Source organism: Podarcis melisellensis, assembly GCF_964234715.1.
Source record: "Podarcis melisellensis genome assembly, chromosome: 14".
Taxonomy (NCBI): Eukaryota; Metazoa; Chordata; class Lepidosauria; order Squamata; family Lacertidae; genus Podarcis; species Podarcis melisellensis.
In genome coordinates, this window is record NC_138546.1 from 3,247,925 (window position 1) to 3,268,326 (window position 20,402).

General features: G+C 47.7%; 1 protein-coding gene across 5 annotated transcripts; it reads right to left on the minus strand.

The window, feature by feature from the left end:
• Positions 1-1,592: 1,592 nt before the first annotated feature.
• On the minus strand, positions 1,593-19,690 carry CHST12 (carbohydrate sulfotransferase 12). 5 transcript variants are annotated; one of them, XM_081889277.1, is made up of 3 exons: positions 19,587-19,690; positions 5,983-6,125; positions 1,593-3,352 (listed from the first exon to the last, which is right to left on the minus strand). In XM_081889277.1, the coding sequence occupies exon 3, from the start codon at positions 3,247-3,249 to the stop codon at positions 1,996-1,998; it is 1,254 nt and encodes a 417-aa protein (XP_081745403.1). In that variant the 5' UTR covers positions 3,250-3,352; positions 5,983-6,125; positions 19,587-19,690; the 3' UTR covers positions 1,593-1,995. The 5 variants fall into 5 exon arrangements, with proteins under 5 accessions (XP_081745403.1, XP_081745406.1, XP_081745407.1 ...); XM_081889280.1 differs by lacking the exon at positions 19,587-19,690 and adding an exon at positions 18,942-19,124; XM_081889281.1 differs by lacking the exon at positions 19,587-19,690 and adding an exon at positions 17,753-17,858.
• Between the last annotated feature and the right edge of the window lie 712 nt (positions 19,691-20,402).

Sequence of the window (20,402 nt, forward strand, 5' to 3'; positions counted from 1 at the left end):
AAAGCCCTTTGCAGCTCAATAATAGGTTCCCTTGTCCCTGGTAAACGGCCTTGGCTCAGTATACCTGAAGGAACGTCTCCATCCCCCATTGTTCTGCCCAGACCCTGAGGCCCAGCTCAAAGTGCCTTCTGGCGGCTCCCTCCCTGCGAGAAGTGAAGCTACAGCGAACCAGGCAGAGGGCCTTCTCAGTGGTGGTGCCCGTCCTGTGGAATGCCTACCCACCAACTATCTGACTTTTAGAAGACATCTGAAGGCAGCCCTGTTTAGGGAAGTTTGTAATGTTTGATGTTTTATCGTGTTTTTATTATTTTGTTGGGAGCCGCCCAGAGTAGCTGGGGAGACCGGGACAGATGGGCAGGGTATAAGTAATAGATTATATTATTGTTGTTGTTCTACACCAGCAGTTCTCAACCTGTGGGTCCCCAGATGTTGGACTACAACCCCCATCATCCCTGAGCTCTGGCCTTGCTAGCTAGGGGTGATGGGAGTTGTAGTTCATCAACATCTGGGGACCCACAGGTTGAGAAAGGCTGTTCTACACCCTTTAGTAGATTGCTGCAGCTGGCCAAGCATCAATTTGAAAACTGGCCCTTTTGCTCTATCCATCTTTACAAAACTCAGGTATGTCTACAGTGCCCCACCAACAAGAAGCTGGGCATCATGGATGTCTGCGGGAACGGGTACCAGTCGCTGGATGCCATGGGAGGAGAGAGGGCTCTTGTGCTCAGGTGCTGCTTGCTGGTTTCCCACAGTCATTATTTGGTCTTCCACTGTGAGAACAGGATGCTGGACTGCTCGGATCACTGGCCAGATATAGCAGGCTCTTCTTACATTCTTATGGGGTGAAGGGAGAGGTGTCCCACCCACTCCAGACGAACCATACCCCCTCCCCCCATTTTCCAGCTTTCATTAAGGAGGAGAGAGAATACACCACTTAGAAAAGCATTTACAGCTTTGAGTTTTCAGTGCATGCCCTCCGCATATCTAACGGGAAGCGTCAATAACACCCCTGTGTACCAAAGTCGGGAAACATGGAGGACATTCAACACTATTTGTTATGATGCATCTTCTAGACAAAAATTCCTCAATTACATCCTTTGCTCTCTCTTTCCAGCCGACCACCCCTTGAGCAAATCTCTATTTTGCTGGCTGGCAATAATGGATTTATGACTGCACGGGTTGCAAAATTTGCCTTGGCTGCAAGTAAATTGAGAGCTAGGCACCAAGACAAGTATCACAAGGGGGAGTGTGCGATGTGGAGTGCTTAACTTCTGCAAGAGTGATTTTTGCATTTTTGTATGTTTGCTTTGCTGCTGCTGCTGTTCGCTTTTAAATCAATTATTTGTGTCCTACGCATTGGGACCAATTGGGACGGCTTATAGCTTTTAGCAATAAAGATTCATTCAAGGAGAGAGTTTCTAGCATTTGTAGAACCCGAGGTATAAGGCAAACTGTACCTGCATTATTATTTTCAAAAAGTATTGTGGGAAGCTAGTCTGCTCCCCTGAACACACTTACAGTGTTTGACTTTGCTGCCTTCCCCAGCTAGAAAAATTCCAGCGGACACTCACAGCTGAACAGCTGCAATGAAAGATGGTGCGCCCCTTTATTCCCCTACTCCACAACACTGATTTGTATTAAATATTTTAATATATTAATATTCTCTCTTTCTCGTGCTCTCTTTTAATTAAAAAAATGCATTAATAAAAAGCACCCGAAAGAATACAGCTGGTGGAGTGGACAAGCTTATATCCTAACAGAAAAACAAAAAAAATGGTACATTTCATAAAATGAATCGGAACAAGAGGAAGGGGAAAGTCTTCCTGCAATGGGAGATTCCATGCGTCCGAGCAATGGGGTGGTTTTGTTTTTGTTTTTAAAAAAAAGAGTATAGAAAAAAGTTGCACTTGTGTTATGTCAACGGAAGGGCTCTGGAAAAAGAAGAGGAGATATTTTGGTATTTCAAATGCTCTCTTTCCCTCCGTTCTGCCTCGCTCAGTTCTGAAGCAAGCTTTCTGGCTTGGGGTAACCGAAAAGGACGAAGTCCGCTTCGTACAGCTTGTACAGCTGCCGCCTCCAGGCCACGGGGATTTTGGCAAACCAGTCGTCCTCCCAGCTGCTGGCTGTCCTGTTCCGGTAGCTGGGAGGGAAGCGAAGAAGGTGTTCCACCTTCAGGAGCTGCAGCAGGTGAGCTGCATCCTCATCTAAAGTCTCCAGCTTGCCCACAAAGTCGTACTCGATCTGGCACGGGTGGCAGAGGCGGTATACCTGCCTCCAATGCTCGTTGAACGGGGCCAGCTTCTCGGTCCGGGGGTCCAGGAGGTACTGGATGAAGTCCGAGAAGGAGACCCTGAGGCCCGCCTCAAAGGCGTCGCTCACCGAGGTCGGCAGGCTGGTGTGGTTGGAGTAAAGTTTCAGCATCGGGATGGCAAACCGGCGGTAGAACTCCTCGTTCTCCAGCTCGAACTTGCTGCGGAAGGCCGAGATGAGCCTCACGAAAGGGTCTCGGACGAAGAGGAACTTGGTGTACTTCTTCAACTTGATCTTCATGAGGTGGCGAGAGAACTTGCCGTAGCGGCGCCAGAACTTGTTGAAGGTGAAGTGGGTGCTGGTGTTGTGGACGTGCTCGCGGGGGATGTCCAAGGGGTCTGCGTACGGCACGCCCTGGTCCATCAGGCTCTCGCTCAGCACGATCATCACCCGCTTCCAGTTGGTGCAGGCCACTTTGGGGACGTAGCAGTAGATGACGCCGTGGCGGTCATCCACGATGAGGTGGTTCAGCTCGTAGTTGGGGATGTCGTCAAAGGAGCGCTCCTTGGTGGGGAAGGCGAAGCTGGAGTTGGCGCACAGCTCCCTCAGCGTCCGGCGCCGCTCCGCCTGCAGTTGCTCCTGGTCCAAGATCGCGCCGGCGTCACGAGTGGACCAGTCGTAGCCCCTCACGTTCTCCTCCAAGTTGCCGGCGACGGGCCTCGCGGAGGCGTGCGGGGCAGGCGGCTCTGTCTTCTGACCGAGACCCACATCGCGTTTCAGGTCAGAGCTCAGGAGCTTCTCCAAGAACTCGTCAACGTCCGACATCGAGTCTTGGCCTCCGTCCTTGGCCACGGTGGGGAGGACCCCGTGAGGCCTGGAGAAGGTCGTGTGCAAGTAGAAGTGGGCCGTCCCCACGTTGTCCCAGTAGACGATGATCAGCAGGATCATGAAGATGGAGCCCAGCACCACCGAGAGGCGGAAGAGGCGTGCTTTGGTCATTCTGGCCGGAGGCGTCGGCAGTGGCTACCTCATGCCGCGCTCACCTCCAGCTCTGCTGGAAATCTCTGAGAGCCAGCATGGCCGTTTGAGGACAGTGGGGAACCTGTAAGGAGGTCAAATACAAGGTTAGTCTCCTTCTCCACACAAGATGGTCAGAAAGACAGAACAGAAGAGGCGAGCGGCTGCAGTGGGGAGGGGCCATTCAAAATGAAGTACCCAAATTGGAAATATGGGAGGGTGATTCAAGGAAGCTGAAGAGAGATCCCCCCTCTTCTTCCCCCGCCTTATACTGTATTCAACACTAATGTCTCACAACAATTGCAACTAAATTGTAAGAAAACTGTACAACCTGAAAAAAGAGACAAGGCATGTACTTTTGTAAACCAAGGAAATCTTGTGTGTGTGTGTACACACACACACACACACACACACACTAAAAAGGAAGCTAAAGAGTATAATTCATACAATACAGTGGTACCTCTGGTTACGTACTTAATTCACTCTGGAGGTCCGTTCTTAACCTGAAATTGTTCTTAACCTGAGGTACCACTTTAGCTAATGGGGCCTCCTGCTGCTGATGATTTCTGTTCTCATCCTAAGGCAAAGTTCTTAACCCAAGGTACCACTGTATATGGAAGATTCCCTTACCCATATTTGCCCACTTGACAGCTCCAAAAAAGACCTCTTTTGCATTTGTAAGAAAATCACCTTTTAGTGTGGCAGCCCTCACACTTTGGAACTCCCTGCCGATAGACATCAGCCAGGAGCCTTCACTGTGCTTTTGAGCACCCTGCCCTTTGCCTTTGGGCCAATCAGCATCTAAAGCAGCGGTTCTCAACCTGTGGGTCCCCAGATGTTGTTGGACTATAACTCCCATCACCCCTAGCTAGCAAGGCCAGAGCTCAGGGATGATGGGAGTTGTAGTCCAACAACATCTGGGGACTCACAGGTTGAGAACCGCTGCTTTAGATGCTGATTGGCCCAAAGGCAAAGGGCAGGGAGTGTGTGCCCCCTACGGCAGTGTTCCCCAACCTTGGGCCTCCAGCTGTTTTTGGACTACAATTCCCATCATCCTTGACCACTGGTCTTGCTAGCAAGGGATGATGGGAGTTGTAGTCCAAAAACAGCTGGAGGCCCAAGGTTGGGGAACACTGCCCTACGGTGACTCTTAACCTCAGGGTTATAGGTTCAAACCCTATGATGGGAAAAAGCTTCCTGCATTTCAGGGGGTTGGACTAGATCAGTGTTTTTCAACCTTTTTTGGGCAAAGGCACACTTGTTTCATGAAAAAAATCACGAGGCACACCACCATTAGAAAATGTTAAAAAATTTAACTCTGTGCCTATATTGACTATATATAAAGCAATTCTCTTGAATAGGAATCAAATAAACACAAATAAAGTATTTTATAATTACTTTATTATGAAATAGTAAGTAAACAGAAATATGAAAAATTATAAAATTGTTTATTTTTAAATCTTTTGAATTTTTCAATTTTTCCCACGGCACACCAGGCAACATCTTGCGGCACACTAGTGTGCCGCGGAACAGTGGTTGAAAAACACTGGACTAGATGATCCTGGTGGTCCCTTCCAACTCTGCAATACTATAGTTCTTCCTAAGATGATGCTGGATTCCAACTCCCATCAACCCCAGCAAAGCATGACCAATGGTCAGGGACGATGGGAGCTGGGGTTCGGCAACTTCTGGAAGGCCACAGCTTAGTCATCCCTGTTCCAGCAGACAATCAGGTGTGATGGACAAGAAACTTGCCATTACTACTGATTTCCCTTCAAACACGTAGCCACAACTGCATATGTCTGGGTTTTTAAATGTCTGTTTTAAGAGGAATTCTCGCCTTGCGCAAGACAAGACAGAGGCCCCAGGGGTTTGGTAGCACTTTCCATCAGGGGATGGAAACTTTTAATTCTGTCAAAAGCCACATTCCCTCCGGGTAAGGACTCAGAGGCCAAAGGCCAGCAATGGATGGAGCAAGAGAAACCAGAGTCCTGGGTTACTAAAGACCTCTCTGTTATAATTTCCACCATGGCTAGTTCAGAATAGAATGCCCAACGCTATACCGGTCTACTCAGAAGTAAGCCCCACTGAGTTTAACTTTCAAGGCTACTTTCAAACAAGTGCACTGGGTTTTATTTTAGTAAAGCAGACCAATACAGCTAGAGGTCTGAGAAGCAAGTGAAAGTAGCGCCTTTCTGGCTTTGGTGTGCTACATACACAAACATATATACATAGCTGGCAGAAGTCTACCAATTTGTTCTCCGATAGCTCGTGGGAGGAGATTTTATTTATTTTTTATTGTCAACCATGCAATTATAAGCTATACAACCAGGGAAAGGTTTTAAAAGAAACCACCCACTTATTTTTATCAGATAAATTACGGTCCATCCGTCCAATAATTATCCTGAAACTACAACAGAAACTTTAAAAACTGCAGAAAATGAACAGGAAGGAAGGAACTCAGAAGAATAGGGCAGCTTCAGGAGTCACATGAAATGAGACCAGAGGCCGTATTGAGTGCCCAGCCTAGAACATGTCCCAGATACCCCTGCAATGGGGAGGGACCACAGGCCAGTGGTTTAGCACGTGACCAGCTTACAGAAGGTAAGGACTTCCACTTCCAGTTAAGAGAACCTCAAGCCGCAGCCTGATGGGCTAGAGAGCCACTGCCAGCCAGAGGAGGCAATACTGAAGTAAATGGACACATCATCTGACCTGGTATGTGGCAGCTTCTTCTATTCATCAGGAGCATCCGTTGTGATGCTTTATGTTCTGCATGCAGGTGGTCCCAGGTTCAATCACTGGCATCTCCAGAAAGGATGAGGAACCAGGAAAGACTTCTCTGCCCGGGAGATCAGCTGCGGAACAGATAATATTGGGATAAATGGATCAAGGGTCACCCTGAGAATAAAGCAGTGTTCCGGGTTCCTAACGTACAAGGGCTGGTGTGAAACTGTATCCCAGAAGTCTTTGTTTGTTTGTTTTTCAAATTTTATTTATACTTTCCAAGTTTATACATTTCACTAATTTTACAATCATTTTAACATTTCAAAACTCGACTTCCTTCCCCCTCTTTCTGCGGTTTCTTAAATTTATTTTTAATGTCCTCTGCATATGCAAATTAACTTAATTTGCTCATTTACTCATCTACTCTAAAGACATACTCTTATAAAACTGCAGGTTATTACAATAATCCTGCCAATGAGCTTATCTGTTTACAATTTAACTATAAATATTCAATAAACCATTTCCATTCTTTTATTTTAAAAAGTTTGTTATCTTGATTTCTTATTCTTCCGGCAAATTTTGACATTTCTGTGTATGCCATTCTGAAGATATTTTTGGGCTTGATAACCAAAGTATTTCATGTTTTTCTTAAACAAGCAAACAAACAAACCCTCTATTTTTCCCAAGGAGTTGAGAATGAGCTCACAGGTCATCCCACTTTTCTCATCCTAACCAACAACCCTGTGGGTTTGGCTGGGCTGAGAGTTAGTGGTTGCCACAAGACCAACAAGCCAGTTTGAACCCAGCCTAAATCCAGCTCACTAACCACTATTGCTGGCTCTTTATGAAACGGTGCCAGAGGAAGGATGGGAGAGCAATTAGAATTTGATTAAGTATATAAATCTGCATAAGAAGAGCTGGCTGGATCAGGCCAATGGCTCACCTTGTCCAGCATCCTGTTCTCACAGTGGACATTCAGATTTCCCCTGGGAAACCAACAAACAGGATCGGAGCACAGAATCGTTCTCTTCCCCTGTGTTTCCCAGCAACTCTCATCCAGATGCATTGCTACTCCCAGTGACGAAGGCAGAGTATATATAGACACACGGCCTCTAGCCATTGACAGCCCACAAATATGTCAATATTGTTGTTGTTATTAATATGCCACCTATCTAACTGGGTTGCTCCGACCACTCTGGGTTGGCTTCCAACAAGTTAAAACATTAAGCACAGCAAAACGCCAAACATTGAAAACTTCTCTACACAGGGCTGCCTTCAAACGTCTTCTAAAAGTCAAAGCTTCTTTTAAAGTCATCCAAGTTGGTGGTCAACACGGTCAAAACTGTGGGAGGGAGTTCCACAGTTTAACTATGTGCGGCGCGAAGATGGACTTTTATTAAAACCTGCCCTGGATCTTCAAGCATTCGGCTTCAATGGATGCCCACAAGCATTACAAGAGAGGAAGAGAAGAGCTTTTGGTACCGTGCCATGTACAATTTTATAAACTTCAACTCCTCCGACTCGCCTTTCCTCTAGAAAAGCCCCAAAATGCTGCAACCATCCCCCAAGGGCGGGGTGTTTCCCTCCACCCGCTTGGCCATTTTGCTTGCCCTTTCCTGCCCTCGCTGCCTGTCCTTTCGGCACGCAACGTTTTCGAGGCAAGAGCCCCGTTTAAACAGCGGTGGTGCAGCTCCCCAAGGCAAGAGGGGGGGAGGCAGCTGACGTAACCTTTTTCGGTCTCTGGAAAACGTGGCAGGTTGTGTGGGGGGCGAGGAGACCTCTGGAACAAGCAGCCCTCCTCTATAGACACTGACCGTTGTCCTTCGCAACCGAGCCTCTCCCTTGTGAAGCCCTCATGAAAAGGGGAGAGCAGCAACTTTTTCCAGCGTCGCCTCCGCCTGACAGAACTCCTTTACATGTGCCTCTGCCAGCTGCTGGGAAGGGAGGGGCGCCATCAGCTGACTCTCAGGAGCAATGCCGAAAAACAAATGTCGTTTTAAAGTTGTGCAGCTGTTCTGGAATGGGAGGATGGGGCAGTAGGAGCTCTCCGCACAACCCCGCCCCCATGGTTAGGGGTGGAATTTTTGTTTTTTATTAGTTTTTCCTTTATTACTCACAGGTATTTCTTTACATCATGACTTGACTTCTTACAATTATACATATTCTTGTTTTCAGAGTACGTTCGTAATTGTTATTATCACAGATCGACAAGTATTACTGTACACAAAAAAGAAAAAAGGTGTAATATTCCTCATAAATGAATGACTGCGGCGTTTGTCCACAGACAGCTTCCGGGTCATGTGGCCAGCATGTCAAAGCCACTTCTGGCAAACCAGAGCAGCATACGGAAACGTCATTTACCTTCCTACTGGAGTGGTACCTATTTATCTACTTGCACTCTGACATGCTTCCAAACTGCTAGGTTGGCAGGAGCAGGGACCGAGCAACGGGAGCTCAGTCCGTCACGGGGATTGGAACCGCCGACCTTCTGATCGGCAAGCCCTAGGCTTGGATACAAATGATAAAATTATTATTAATTATTATTATTATTATTACCTCCCCCCCCAAAAAAGGGCTCAAGGTGCCATATGTGGTTCTGCCCCTGCTCAATTTATCCGCACAACAGCCAAGCGAGGTAGGGTAACCTGAGAGGCAGGGACTGGCAGAGAGCGGTAGTCTCCTAATCTGGGGAACCGGGTTCGTGTCTCCGCTCCTCCACATGTAACTGCTGGGTGACCTTGGGCCAGTCACACTTCTTTGAAGTCTCTCAGCCCCACTCACCCCACAGAGTGTTTGTTGTGGGGGAGGAATGGAAAGGAGAATGTTAGCCGCTTTGAGACTCCTTAAAGGGAGTGAAAGGCGGGATATCAAATCCAAACTCTTCTTCTTCTGGCTTCCGAGGTCACCCCAGTGAGCTTCGTGGCTGAGCGGGGGATTTGAACTCAGGTCTTACTCTGACAATCTAACCACTACACTCCATTGTTTGTTGTTTAGTCATTTAGTCGTGTCCGACTCTTCGTGACCCCATGGGCCAGAGCACGCCAGGCACTCCTGTCTTCCACTGCCTCTTGGTCAAACTCATGCTGGCAGCTTTGAAAACACTGTCCAACCATCTCGTCCTCTGTCTTCCCCTTCTCCGTGTGCCCTCCATCCTTCCCAACATCAGGGACTTTTCCAGGGAGTCTTCTCATGAGGTGGCCAAAGTCTTGGAGCCTCAGCTTCAGGATCTGTCCTTCCAGTGAGCACTCAGGGCTGATTTCCTTCAGAATGGAGAGGTTTGATCTTCTTGCAGTCCATGGGACTCTCAAGAGTCTCCTCCAGCACCAGAATTCAAAAGCATCCATTCTTCAGCGATCAGCCTTCTTTATGGTCCAGCTCTCACTTCCATGCATCACTACTGGGACACATGTTAGGGTATTCTCTTCCTAACCAGCTACCTCTCTCCCCGCCACTCCTCCCTTCATGAATTGCCATAGGTTAAATAAAAAGTCAGCTTCCTAATGTTTTTTGCCCTCCATGTTGCTGCAAGAGAGAAGCATCTCCCTTCTCCTCTCACGCAACTATTATTATTGTTATTAATATTATTATTAATAGTATATCCAAAGATCACAGGGTGGTTCATAACATAAAAATACCAAAGAGAACACAAAGCACATCGTGAAATAAAAACAAACCAGGAACTGTGTTCCCAGTACCCAAGTTCCTCCTGTAAGATCTTCTGTGACGGGGGCACTTACAAGGACTTTATGTTTCCTGTTCAGTGCAGTTTTTTCTTTAATTGCCAGTTTCTATTTCTCTCTGTGTGTGCCTTACTTCTTCAATAAATATACTTTAACTGGAGCCCTGGAGCTGGCTACATTCCTTTGCAGAGCCCCAGACATACCCACACTCAACTACTCCACCCAGACCAAGCATTAAACACAGCTTAAAACCTCTAAAAGGTCTGTTCTTCTCCATAAATTGTCCATTGCAAATCTGAACCATCCACTTTCCCCCTGGCATCTGGGATAGACTCTCCATCTGAAACCCTGAAGAACTGCTGCCTGTCAGTGTAGACAATACTGTGCTAGATGGACCAAGGATCTGACTTGGAAGAAGGCAGTTTCCTACGTTGCTCTTAATACCCAAGAGTACAAAATGTGCTCTGATGACGCTTAGCCAGTCCTCTGGAAGGGACAGATGAGAGAGCAAGCACATCAGTAGAGACCTTCTGGATCAGGCCAATGACTGTCTTGTCCAGCATCCTGTTCTCACAGTGGCCAACCAAATGCCTGTGGGAAACCACAGAGCAGGAGCAAATCTCCTCCGGTGGCAACCTGCAGTTAGTAGCATTTACAGTTTCCAACTCTGGAGGCAGAGCGTACCTCTCAAGGCTAGTAGTAGCCACTGATAGACTCCACCTCCATGAATGTGTCTAATCTGCTTTTAAAGCCATCCAAGTTGGTGGTCATCACTCCCTCCTGAGGAAGTGAGTTCCACAGTTTAACCATGCACTGAGCAATGAAGTGTTTTCTTTGATCCATTCTGAATCTTCCAACATTCAACATCATTGGACACCAAGCGTTAGGTGTTGTTGTTTAGTCGTTTAGTCGTGTCCGACTCTTCGTGACCCCCTGGACCAGAGCACGCCAGGCACTCCTGTCTTCCACTGCCTCCCGCAGTTTGGTCAGACTCATGCTGGTAGCTTCAAGAACACTGTCCAACCATCTCGTCCTCTGTCGTCCCCTTCTCCTTGTGCCCTCCATCTTTCCCAACTTCAGGGTCTTTTCCAGGGAGTCTTCTCTTCTCATGAGGTGGCCAAAGGACTGGCGCCTCAGCTTCAGGACCTGTCCTTCCAGTGAGCACTCAGGGCTGATTTCCTTCAGAATGGATAGGTTTGATCTTCTTGCAGTCCATGGGACTCTCAAGAGTCTCCTCCAGACACTGGGGGAACGTGATGACTGACTCAGGAGAGGCCAAGCAAAAAAACATTGAACCTGAGGAGGGGCTGAAAGAGGAGGTTTGCAGGCCACTGTCAGGTTAGGTAAGGGAGAGAAAATCTTTCTTGTATCTTGAGTCAGCACTTGCACCATAGTATCACAGAATTGTAGAGTTGGAAGGGACCACCAGGGTTATCAAGTCCAATCCACTGCAATCCACAACCCTGCGTCTCATGCTCTATTGACTGAGCTATCCCTGCCATCACAGCAATAAAACCTCATGGCCTAACTAGAATTTCCCCGAAGCCCCAAAGTGTCGTGACCAGTGCACAGTATTCTGCTCAGAATATATAGAGCCAATTCCTCTAAGAAATGACTCTCCTAACGCCATCATTTTTATTGTCTTTTTCATGAAAGTCCAAGAAACATTATCAAAAGCCTTCTCTGTGTCAATAAACATCACAGCCGCTTGCTTTTCGTTCCTGGCCTCCAGATACTCTATTATGTCTGTTATATTCCTTATATTATCTTTCATCTGTTGACCAGGTAGAAAGACAGCTTGATATGTATGTTATTGATATGAGATGTTTGTAATGATGGAAAAGAAAATTAATTTTAAAAAATTAGAAAAAAGAAAAAAGAAAGCCAGCTTGATCTTGGTGAATTAGGTCTTTTAGTACTGCTTTTAATCGATTTGCCAATATATTGGCAAATAATTTATAATCATTATTTAATAGTGAGATCAGCCTATAATTTCTAACTAAAAGGAAATCTGCTCAGTGGGCACAGTCAATCTGGTTTTTCTTGGCTAAGAACTTTGGTTCACTTGCCTCGGAAGACACTGGGGGAACGTGATGACTGACTCAGAGGAGAGGCCAAGCAAAAAACATTGAACCTGAGGAGGAGGGGCTGAAAAAGGAGGTTTGCAGGCCACTGTCAACAGACAAACAGACCATAAACTGTTCCCCACTCTGTGCAAACACCAGTGAGCAAATGAGCCTTGTTGCATTTGGTGGTGCAGGCTTTCTGGAAAGTTTTGAACCAGGATCCCCCCCCCATCGTATAAATCAACTGGAACCTGAATCTGTTTTGCACCTATCCTTTCTGCTTGTCATTTCAAAACTATTACAGATTACGGTCTTTTACATCACACTCAGCTTCTTCTCTCTCCTTGCATTTTCTAGTTACAGGTAGGTAGCCCTGTCGGTCTGCCATAGCCGAAACAAAATAAAATAATTCTTTCCAGTACCAGTACCACCTTAAAGGTAAAGGTAAAGGGACCCCTGACCTTAGGTCCAGTCGCGAATGACTCTGGGGTTGCAGCACTTATCTTGCTTTACTGGCCGAGGGAGCTGGCGTTTGTCCACAGACAGCTTCTGGGTCATGCGGCCAGCGTGACTAAGCCGCTTCTGGCGAACCAGAGCAGCGCACAGAAACGCCGTTTACCTTCCCACCAGAGCGGTTGCACTTTGACATCCTTTTGAACTGCTAGGTGGGCAGGAGCAGGGACCGAGCAACGGGAGCTCAACCCGTTGTGGGGATTCAAACTGCCAACCTTCTGATCAGCAAACCCTAGGCTCTGTGGTTTAGACCACAGCACCACCTGCTGTCAATCACCCATTCCCACCACCCTTCTGAGTAATACCCCTCCCCACCCTCTCACTATATATAAGGGTCTTGTGACTTCTGTTTCAGTGTATCTGAAGACGTGTGCATTCACAAGAAAGCTCATACCAATAACAAACTTAGTTGGTCTCTAAGGTGCTACTGGAAGGGTTGTTGTTTTTTGGTCATTTCGGTTTTATTTTCTGTTTTAATTCTTCCATTTATACCCCCATCATTCTTCCAAGGAGGCATACACGGTTTTCCCCTCCCCATTTTATCTTCACAACAACCCTGAAAGGTAGCCATGGTTGAGAAATGATGACTCGCTCAAGGTCACCAAGTTAGCTTCAAGGTTGAGTGGAGATTTGAACCCAAGTCTCCCAGCTGTCTAGACCAACCACTGCACCACCCTGGTTACATAATAAAGATGTTCTACATGTTTCTAGCCTGATGAAGGGTCTCTTGAACTTAAAAATCTGCCTCTACATTGGGACATTTTAATTGCTTCTAATAAAGGCATTGCACCACTCAGACTTTTGGATTAAAACTTTTAAGAGGTGCTGCATGCCAATTTTACATGCTGGATAAAATCTTGAAAAAGTTCTCTCCCTAGCCAAATAAATTGATTGATGGGGCTGTTGATAAATGTACTTAAATGTGATTTAAAACATTATAATGAAACTTATTCACGCAATCACTTGGAAGTTACTGGGATATTTGTACACATATTATGACACAGAAACCCAAATATATACATGGAAGGCATCTTAGCATGCCTAAATACTTTTGCGTGCTTTCAAGTCACATGAAAGAAGTCACAGACAACTTTAAAACAGTTCAGATCCAGATGCTAAATCTATTCTTCTGTCTACTGTGGATTTAACAACATTGCATCAGGGTTTCATTCACAGACCCACCTTCTAATGTGTATATTCCACTATCGGTCTGAAATTAATTTCCTTTCTGCATACGACATATCACAAACAGGCCAGACTCTATATGCAAAAGAGTACACAAATCTGACACCAGCAATATCCATAAATCCAAATACATCAACCTCCTAGGCTGCTGTATAACTAAAGTGGTCATCCTTGAACCAATGAACTTCAAAGGGAGATTAAAACTATGGCCCATGGGCCGGATCCCGCCCGATCGCTTTCGAAATCCGGCCAGCAGACGGTCCGGGAATCAGCGTGATTTTACATGAGTAGAATGTGTCCTTTTATTTAAAATGCATCCCTGGGTTATTTGGGGGGCATAGGAATTCGTTCATTTCCCCCCAAAAAATATAGTCCGGTCCCCCACAAGGTCTGAGAGACAGTGAACCGGCCCATGGCTGAAAAAGTTTGCTCGTGGGCTGAATCAACAGCTTGGATTTTTATTATGCTCTCTGTGCTTATTGGCTTATCAATGCAAGGACGCTTGTGCTATCGACACCAGTGCTCTGCAAATTATCTACTACCAACATTTTGCAAAATTGCCACTGTTAGTGGTCGTCACAGATGGTACAATCCGCATTTCATTCTCCTCTTATCTCGCAGCTTACAATTCCTCTCCAGCCAGGTGTAACACAGGATAACAAGTCATGCACTGAACTGTTGACTCCATGAAAGCTCATCCCATAATATGCTACCCCTGAGCACTTTGTTGTAGTAAAATGAATGTCCTTAAGGGACCGCAAAACACTTTTTCAATTTTTGTTATTTATTATGTCACTAATGAATTTTAGGCAACAATTCATGGAAATTCTTCCACAGAAAAATTCCACAGTCATACAAATTTTCCACTCCGTAGTCACTGGCTGCATTTATGTTTACGGACAAGGCCTGCCAATATGCTTGCCTTCCAAATTTTGTAGGACTTCAGCTCCCAGAAGCCCCAGCAGCCAATAGCCAAGAATGATGGAACTTGCAGTCCGAATAATATCCCAAGGGCACCGACTGCTTTACAGTTATAGGTACAGATTTACTACTTCTTTCTTTATCTCAACTTTCAGCCGGACACTGTAGTATAAACACCGAGAATTGAGAAACACTGGCCTGCGAGTGCTCCAACGGGAGAACAGCCTTTACCAAAGGTGTCATGGGCTTTGAAGACACTTGAAATCAGGACGCAAGGGAGAAACGTGCTAAGAGGAAGGCACGCTTGGCAAACCCTCACTGTGATCAACTCCTGCCTGGAAACCTATGTCCCCACTGCGGAAGGACCTGTGGATCCAGAACTGGCCTCCACAGCCACTTACGGACTCACTGTTAAAACAGTGTTTATAGAAGACAATCTTACTTGGCTACAAGGGATCGTCAAAGAAGACAGTTAGATACAGATTTATCTTTCTTTATCTCACGTTTCAGTCGGACAGTGACCTCTAATGCAGCTCACAGCTGAAATCCAATATACTGTATTAGAGCACAGTGGTACCTCTGGTTCCGAACGGGATCTGTTCCAGAGGCCCGTTCGCAACATGAAAAGAGTGCAACCAACAGCGGCGCGTCTGCGCACACACAGGTTGTGATTCGCCACTTCTGCGCATGCGTGTGATGTCATTTTGCGCTTCTGTGCATGCGGCAAAACCCAGAAGTAACCCTTTCCGGTACTTCTGGGTCGCTGCGGGACGTAACCTGAAAGAACGTAACATGAGGTATGATTGTACAATATTTTAAATTATTGTGTATCTTGTGTGTTGTTGTTGTTGTTTTATTAGGGCCAGCATTCTGTTCTCATAGTGGCCAATCAGATGTCCCAAGGCCAACTCTTCCTTCCTGTAGTTTAGACCAACTGGCTTTCAGAAGCATTGCTGCCTCCAGAATATGTCGTAATAGGAACACATTTCTGCAAGCAGGTTGTCTGTGCAACCCAGATATAGGGGCTGTTATGTACCCTGCGCAGCAGAAGCAGCGTTAACTTTCTGGTTTCTGCACCCCATATCACAACTCTTTCATGCAAGCGTGGAGGAAACACGTCTCCAAGTTCCCCCTTTTCACTTCCCCTAAGTAACTGCAGCAACCTCACTCCATCCCAAGTTTCACAACCTGCCCTACTAAAAGAGTCAAGCTACAAGATAAATATCCAAGTAATAGCTCATTTGGTAAAGAAATGGACTTTTAATCTCAGGATTGTGTGGGATCGAGCCCCACATTGGACAATAAATGGCCCTTGTGGTCCCTTCCAGCTCTACAATTCTATGATTCTAAATTAAATGTGTAGTGTCAAAATTCAGAGCCTGTTGCTTGATCCTGGTCAGAGCCTCCTGGATCAGACTCTAGTCATTTTGCAAATGCAAATGTGAACTTATGAATCATAGAAGTGTGGAGTTTGAAGGAACCCCAACGGTCATCTAGCCCAAGCCCTTGCAATGCAGGAATCTTAGCTAGACCATTTAAGGACCTCATTTTCAAACTACAAGTCCCATAATTCTTTGGGGGAAGTCCTGATTAATTGAAGTGGTATCATAGTGCTTCAAATGCACAGTGTGAATGTGACCAGTGGACTAATACTGTACAGTGGTACCTCTAGTTGCGAATGGGATCCGTTCCAGAGCCCCGTTTGCAACATGAGCAGAATGCAACCCGCGTCTGTGCATGTCGCGATTCGCTGCTTCTGCGCATGACATCATTTTGAGCCTCTGTGCATGCGCGAGCAGTGAAACCCAGAAGTAACCCATTCCGTTACTTCCGGGTCACTGCGGGATGTATCCTGAAAGAACATAACCTGAACCGAACCGAACGTAACAAGAGGTATGACTGTACATGCTTCTTAAAAAAATAATAATAATCAATGGGATTATTACAACCATGTTAATTTTCAGGCCACCTTGAAACCACTGTCCTGCAACGAGCTCTCATGCAAAACCCCTGGCAGCATCTGGAATGAGTGATGTTCATCATTCCACCATCAGTTTCTTAGACATTAGAAGAAGCAGCCTGGAGCTAATGGCGCAAACTTCCATGTTGAGCCCCTTTGCTACAGTAAAACTCTTTTCAGCCTCTGCATGACAAGGAATTCCAAGAAAGGGCGGGGTTACGTCCGCTCATCAGACTTGTTGCCCACCCAGAGTTTTTGCTCATCAGTGTTTGAAATTAGCTGGGCACCAGTTGCATTTTGCAACAGGTGACTGGCCTTTTGCGAGGAAGCGGAGGTGTCTAGTCGCCAGGTTTGGCCCCTAACATCTCCATCTAGCTGTCTGGTGTGGCTGCGGTGCTGCACCACGCAGCTGGTCTGTTGGGCAGCACAGCCGCAAAAGATACGCCTCTTTTGGTGCTGCGCTGCCCCGCAAATCAGCTGGTTCATGTGGCAGCGCAGCACCCAAAGACGTGTGTGTCTTTGGGTGCCGCACTTCCCCACAGACCTTCGTAATCCTGCACACACACAAAATGGGTGTATCCTTGTGGCAGCCATAACCTAGATTTAAGGTGCCATTTGGCTCCTAGATTTCACTGGCTCAGATACACCGAGTTAGAATATGCAGTCCCTGATAGCCACATGGGAGCTGCACGGGTTTATTGAGGGTCCACATGGTAGATGGAGAGGGAAACTGCGAAGATTTTGCAAAGTGACACAGTTCACACATAGAGGAGCCCTGCAGGATGCTAAACTCTGACACCTCTCACTTGGAAGCAAATTGACAGTGGGGGAAGCCCTTTCCCCCTGAGCATATAAGAGGGATTACTGCTTACGCACCAGTTCTCATTTTAACACTCCTGATTTCACGTTCTCATTGATTTTCAGTCCGACTCAGAGGAGATAGCTAGGCAGAAGCCTGAGTCAGCTTTGGCTATTGCTAACCACAGAAGGACTTTTAGGCCTACCAGAACAAAAAAGAAAAAGGGGAAGGGGGATATTTCTCCATAAGACACCAACTGCCGACAAGTGGAACAAGCCCCACCAGCACGAAGGAGCCAGCCCCCAAGCCTGAACTTCATAAACAGGTTGGAAGTATCCACCCCAACACAATTCAAAGTGGGACCCACCACAATCGAACCTACAGCCAGCCGCTCTTACTCTCCCTCATTCTATGGAAACAGCCCCTAGCTTCCAAAAGCCCCCAACCTCACAGAGCATAACAACATGCTAAGCTAGTTGGGCTTATAAATGTTCAATTAAATAAGTCGAGAGCCAAGCAGAGTTTCACAGTGAGCACTGTGCTATACACCAGGGTTGAGGAAATCTGAGGTCTGGGTCAGATGCGGCCCTCCAGGGCTTCTTATGTGGCCCCTGGGACTCTTCCCAGTACATACCTTGCACTAGCTCTGCTCCACACCTGGTTGGCTGGGGTCCTTGCCTGTCTCAAAGGAGGTATGTATGCACAGGAATCTGTGGGTTTTGTGCCCTGCCCAATTTTGTTTCCTCTGGCCCCGCCCACCACTGACATGTGACCACCAGGAGGCTGTCCATTAGGGAATGCTGCCCTGGGGTGAATGGAGGCGCCCCACCATGCTGCCCACTGTGTTGTCTCTCAGAAATGCTGCTCTGTCACAGTGAACCTGGGTTATCATTTACAGTGGTACCTCAGGTTACATACGCTTCATGTTACAGACTCCGCTAACCCAGAAATAGTGCTTCAGGTTAAGAACTTTGCTTCAGGATGAGAACAGAAATTGTGCTCTGGTGGCGCAGCGGCAGCGGCAAGAGGCCCCATTAGCTAAGGTGGTGCTTCAGGTTAAGAACAGTTTCAGGTTAAGTAAAGACCTCCGGAACGAAGTACTTAACCTGAAGTACTTAACAACTGTATTGTGTTCTGGTGTTGTAACCCACCCTGTGACCTCAGGATTAAGGGCAGGTAATTAATAAGAATGATAATGATAATAATCAAATATTAACAGTTGTCTATATCAGGGGTGAGCAGACTTCGGGTTTGTGGGGATCTACTTTGCTTTTATATAAGCACCCCAATATTCACTACACAGAGCCAGGTGCAAAGGCCTGACCCTTAGAATCAGAGAATGGAGAGTAAATTTCACTGTTAGAGAACCAGAAGTAATAAAATGTTCCCGATCTACTTTGAATCTGTCAGAGGCCCCTGTACACAAGACACACCTGCCCCCCTAATCATGGGAACTGTAGTTTACCTCCTCACAGATCTACAATTCCCAGCACTCTTGTCAAACTACAGTTTCCAGGCACTAATTGGATGTGTTGTCTGCTTTAAACGTATGATATGCTCACAGCCAGATATCTTTGATCCTAATCTAACATCTGGGGGACGAAGCTGTTTATGAGTCTTAAAGTAATAATAATAAAAGACCACTCCTAACTTCATGTGGTACAATGCAGTCGCATTTCCCATTAAAAAAACAGAAGGAAAACTAGAACCGGCAAACTAGAAGCGAAGTGAGAGGAAACCAAAGCACAAAACCAGCACCAGGTGCTGCACCTCCCCATCGCCGGCTGCTATCCAAGTGTGTCCACAGGTGTCTGTTCGGCTACCTGGCAACTTGCAAAGGCGACCTGAGCGGGGGAAGAAATGATGCCCCGTCTTCCTTTTGAGCGCAGATATCAACCGGGAACGAAGTGGCCGCAATGATAAAAAAACCGAATTAAAACAAGGAGGTCTTTCCTCCGAATCCCGAAGACTCAGGCGGGTCTTTCGCAAACGCGCTCCGGCGCGGGAGGAAATCCTCTCCCGCCCCATCGCGGCGCGCGACTCGGGCAGCCTCTCCAAGTCCCGGGGGGCGAGACGAGGGGTGGGAGAAGCAGCACCCCCTCGCCACCCCTGGCGCGCGGCGTGACCTTCGGCAGCCCTTTGGCGACGGGGAGCCGGGCCCGTCCCGCGGAACCCGGCCGGCTGCCGTGCGCCTCCTGCCCCGTTGCGCACGGGCTGGACGGAGACGCGCGCCCTCCTCCCGGTCGCCGGGCAGCCCCGCGCATCCACGTGGGCGAGAGCTCGGGGCCGGGAAGTTGGGGGGCAGCAGCATCTCTCCGCTCAGCCCCCCCGCGCCCCACCCCGGAAAATAAAAGCCCGGCGGCTCCTCCATCCAGCCGGCATTACGCGCAGCGCCCGCCCGGATCGGATGCCCCACCAGCGCGCCCCGCCGCGCCTCCGGCTCCCCCGAGCGCCGGTGCCCATCTCACCTCCTGCCCGGGGCCGCTGGGCCAGCGGAACCTCCCGCCGCCGAGGCGCCTCCCTGCCTGCCTCCCTCCCCGGGCCAGCCAGCCAGACCGCGCGCCCGGCAGCCGCTCCACCTCCGGCTCGGCCGGCGCCGCCCCGTCTCGCGAGAAGGCCGGCCCGGGGGGGCCTCCGAGCGAGCGAGCGAGCGCAGGCGCCTCGCAGCCCCTCCCAGCCGAGCAGGGGGCGCCTGGCCGGCCTTGGATCGCGCGTCACCGGAGGATCCCCGCCTGGAAATCGAGGGTCGGAGAGGAAGGAAGGGGCTTGGAAGTCCGGAAGATGAGGGTTTATTGCGGGATCGGTGCTGCTCTGTCGTTTTTCAGTGTCCGCATGAAGCAACCGGCAGCATCAAAATGCCAACGCGTGTTCCATATTAAATCAGATTAACGCTTTTTGCAGAAAATGCAGCAAGGGCGCTGCCATGCCAGAGTGTATTGAGGGGGGCAGGATCTTACGCGCCAATATTTTTTTTTTAATACCTCTTGATTGTAGAAAACCTTTACAAACTACTGGCCTGTAACACCTCCTTCTCCCGTGCAATTCACATTTACTCTTTCTAGGAGAAATTCAAGGTGCGTGTATTTATAAAAATGTTGCAGCTTCATTAACTATGAACCCCAAAACCTGGGATCCCTTCGAAACTGTTGCCAAAGTTTAGTAATCATTTTGTAGCGAAAACCCTGCGTTTTATAGTACCCCAGAAACGGAGCAATAGACACTCAAACAGGGTCACCCCAAAACCCAATGTTGTCCGAAAGTTTTGTAATCATTTTCTTATCTAA

Excerpts from the sequence above, each read along its gene's own strand:
- CHST12 (XM_081889277.1), bottom strand. The coding sequence starts at position 3,249 with ATGACCAAAGCACGCCTCTTCCGCCTCTCGGTGGTGCTGGGCTCCATC.